Below are 4,140 nucleotides of genomic sequence, written 5' to 3' on the forward strand. Positions count from 1 at the left end.
CTGCTGGATCCTTCTCTGATTCTTCTGAGCCAGGGAACTGATCCCAGGTCCCTATGCCGCTACTGCCAGAGGAGGGGTAAGCAGAGTGGTAGGCCCCGGTCTAGACTGTAAGCACACAGTTTCCCTGGCAGATGGGTACTAGGAAGTGAGATTAGGCAGCAAGAAGATGTCATCTGGGAAAAACTGTGAAGCTGCCAACTCTGATCAGATAATCATCTCATTATTTCTTCCATTTGGCCCCAGAATAAGGATTTCCTTCTACTCTTTCTCTGCCCCCACCTATCTTACAGCCCAGCCCCTTCTCTATCCCCTCCCTTCACCCTCTCCCACCCCAAAATAAAATCACGCAAAACCACAAGACTCTAGAGTGCTCAGTGTCTGGGAATCCCAGCTTCCAAAAGAGAAATCACAGCCAAAGAGGGGGAGACAGCGTGTCCGGAAGGGATGTTCCAGCAACACCCCATTGCAAGAGGCTCCCTCCTTCCAGATTTCTTTCTCTAGTCTGAAACTTATTTGCAGGCATCCAGTAACCTGAGAAGTTTTTAATACGGGGAGCTGTCAAGCCTTTGAGGGGTTCTGGAGTTCCATTCCCAGTCTGCCTCTGGCATACCTCTCATTCCTTCTGTTACCCCCTCGATGTCATAGGACTGGCAAACATCAAACGGTGTTGTGGACAATCCAGATTAATAAGATTTAAATGGTTCTACTAGGTGCCTAGCCTTGTGTGAGGTTCTGTCACGGGGGTGGGGGGCTCCAGAGGGATAATGAGAAACTGAATGATGAAGTATATCACATCTAATCCCCAACCACCCCTTGCCTGAAACCAATCCCCCCACCATCGAAGTAAGGCAAAGGAGACATTCCTAACCCCACTCTTTTCTTTGTCTTTCTGGGTGACTTCCCATGAAAGCCAAGATCTGCGTATAGAGTGAAATAAATGTGGGTAGTGTTCCCAAACACTGCCCCTGACTAAAACCATAGAGTTATACAAGGTGCATTTTAGGTCCCTTTTACAACGGCCGGGGCAAGAAGCCAGGGTTCTGGCTTGTGAGTGCCCACCTTTTCCAGTAGACCTTGCTCTTCCTAGCTGGACTCACTCATGATTTTTAGGACAAAGCAAAGGGGACTCAAGGACCTGGACAAGGTAGTAGCTTTCTGCTACATTCCAGGGCTGCTCAGAGAAAAGGAAACCAACCAGGATCCATTGGCTGCGTACCTGGCAGCCCCGTTCTCTTGCCGCCTAGCCCAGCCCAGGCTTGACTCACTGCCCAGGTCTTTACACTTTCATGTAGTTTCAAAGTTGCCTGGGTATCTCATACTGGACTATGAGAAATGGAGTGTGACATCTCTTCCCCACTGACAAAGAACCAGAGATCTTCCCCTTTAAAGAGGGATAAGAGAGTGAGCTGGAGGTCTCCTAAGTGCCAGCACAATGTATAGAACCACATGAGATCAATACAAGGGACAAATGCTCTTGTGGTTACAGAGTCATTAAGGTAGATGATGTCTGGAATCCTGCTGCGCAGATGAATAAAGGCCCTTCCCCCTCTCTGCTCAGGCAGCCCTCCCTGGCCCTCCTGCTCTATCCCTTTCTCCTCCTTGCCCCCAAAGTCTAACCTCATCAAAAAAGGAAGCCAACCCTACCCCCGCGGACTACGGAAAGCCCAGGAGTGGGTTATTACCTGCAATGATGGCTGGGCTGTTCTGTCCTCCCTCCGGTTTCACCCAGGCTTCCACTGTGAACGCCTCCCGGGGAATGTCAGCCAGCACTTCTGGACGCAGCAACAGCTGCTCCCGCCTCCCAGAGAAGTACAAAACAGGCAGTCCTCCTTGGGGGCTAAAGGTCTCTGCTTCCCAGTCGGGGTCCCCTCCACCATTATGGTTGCCGCCCTCCGAAGAGCTGGTTCTGACCCCATGCATAAGGGGATGCTTAGACCAAGGTTGGAAGTGCCGAGGAACAACACTGGGGTCTCCCTGCACACCTCCTGCCTGCCCCTTCGCCACCTGGCGACGACGCCTGGTCTTGGTCCGGCCCTTCCTTTGGGTCTCTGGTCCGGGTTCCTTCTGGCGTGGGAAGGTGGTGATCTTGGCGGCAGCCAAGGCTCCGTGTTCTTGAGTCCCAGCCTCACCTAGAGGCTCCTTGGATCCTTGACCGCCAAGATAAGTGTCATCATCTCCCAGTAGCTCCGACTGCCCAATAGGACCATCCCCTACCCACAGGGCAGCTGGCCGCTCAGCCTCACTTGTCACTCCTGCACTTCCAGTCAGGTCTGGGGGAACAGATCTCACAGCCATTCCCTCGGCGTCTGGCTTACTGCGCCCTGCATGGTACGTTCCTTGATCCCCCGCAGGGTAGGGCCTCAGGTAGTTCCCAGGTCTGCTGGGGTAGACCCCAAAGAGGTGATGCTGAGGGGCAGCTCTGGGTCTTCTAACCTTGGCCCCCAGCCAACAGCGTTCTCCTTCCAACCGCACCTGATTCAGGTGTCCTCTTTGAGCCAAGGATCTCTTGCGTGTCCAGCCCAGCTCAGAGCTGACAGTACTGAGCACCCACCCAGCCAGAATCACCAGGCTTATTCTCAGAATCTTTAAGCACATCATACCTCCGCTGGCTCTTTATACAGAACCAGAAGTCAACTTCTGGGTACCACACCAGGGTGATGGAGAGAAGAGAGAGACAGCTAGCAGTAGATTCACAGTCACCGGGCAAACTGTTTTGTTCACGGACCAAACTTTTTCAAGCAGCCCCAAAAGAGAACCTCTTCTGGCTACCTGCGCTGGGTGCTGGGCCAGTGTGGCCTCTGTACCTCACCCACCATATGTGTTTCCCTCACCCTTCTCCCTTGACCTCTCTCGCCTTGCTCTAGCTTAGTCCTTGCAGAATGAAGTTCGTTTCTCTGGGCTCCTATGAATTTCTTCCAGAGAGCTCAGGTTTCTCTCTTTTTCTTTCTTCAATAGCCCCTCCCCTCGCTGATACTAGAAGAGGGACACATGGGCATAAGCCAAAGCCTGTCAAATATACACTCACTCACAAACACATACCGCTCACTACCTGAAGTCATTCCAAAGAATCTTAGCTTCTAATTTTCTTTTCTCTCTCCTTCCTTCCCTAGGAGTTACCTTCTCTTTGTAGTCTTTAACCTCAAATACATCCACCTTCCAATAAACTGCTAGAAAAACTGGTATACAGACACACAGAATTTGATGCTTATTATCTAAAAAGCCAAAAAGAATCTGGGGGCACAAAAATCCCAGCTGGTACTTAACCTTCACTCTCCAGATGTCCTCCTCAGCCAGCTCTCCATCCAGCCTCCAGTCTGCCTGTGCAGGTCAGAATGTTTCCCTCAGCTCCGTGCTTGGGGTTGGTGAGTGTTAAAGGTTTTTTGTTTGTTTGTTTGTTTGTTTTATCCCCTTCTAACTTGTTGCTGTGTTGTAAGTCTCCGTAAAGTTCTCCTTTGGGGTGCCAGTCTTGTGTCCTAGTAACCTTACGAGTCTGAGAGCCCTTGACTTCACCTTCTGTGAGTCTTGTGGGTCCCTGGGAAGATGGAAAAGAGAGCGAGAAGAAGAGCATAGCCTTCAGGGGACCTGTTCTCTCCGGTCCCTCCTGCTCCCCTCTCTCCCTTTCTCTCTGCCTGTAATTCTCTTCTTGTTTGTTTCATTTAAAGACAATGATGATGTCAAAGCTAATAAGTTCGGTGCATCTCTCCACCTACTCCCTGTCCCCTCCTCCCTCCTGAAAACCTCCCCACCTCACTGAGGCACAGGGGACAGACGCCACTCTTGGTTTCCCCAGTAAACATTTCTTGCTTTCTCTTCCAGCAGCTGCAGCCTACACAATCAATAGCCAACAATCAATACTGTTTTGGAGCACTCTTTTCTGTGTGTATTCTCTCTCTCTCTCTCTCTCTCTCTCTCCACACACACACACACACACACACACACACTCTCTCTCTCTCTCTCTCTCTCTCTCTCTCACACACACATGTGTTGTGAACAGACTTGCTTACTGCCTGATAAATCCACACCAGGCTTTTAGAGACCACTTGCATCTTTCTTTTTTGTTTTGCCACACACCTCCTGTATTTTTTCTTATTTCAATCATTTGGGATTTAAAAGAACAATACCCCAAATTCACTTTATATG

At 50.4% G+C, this 4,140-nt stretch overlaps 1 protein-coding gene across 1 annotated transcript in view; it reads right to left on the reverse strand.

Annotated features, from left to right (window-relative positions):
- Positions 1–3,533, reverse strand: part of PAPPA2 (pappalysin 2) — a 288,812-nt gene extending 285,279 nt beyond the window's left edge. Inside the window, exon 1 of the mRNA XM_007454744.1 lies at positions 1,683–3,533. Coding sequence (XP_007454806.1) covers positions 1,683–2,598 — 916 coding nt within the window. The 5' untranslated portion in view covers positions 2,599–3,533. The remainder of the gene's footprint in view (positions 1–1,682) is intronic.
- Between the last annotated feature and the right edge of the window lie 607 nt (positions 3,534–4,140).

Source organism: Lipotes vexillifer, unplaced genomic scaffold (genome assembly GCF_000442215.2).
Source record: "Lipotes vexillifer unplaced genomic scaffold, Lipotes_vexillifer_v1.1 scaffold220, whole genome shotgun sequence".
Lineage (NCBI taxonomy): Eukaryota > Metazoa > Chordata > Mammalia > Artiodactyla > Lipotidae > Lipotes > Lipotes vexillifer.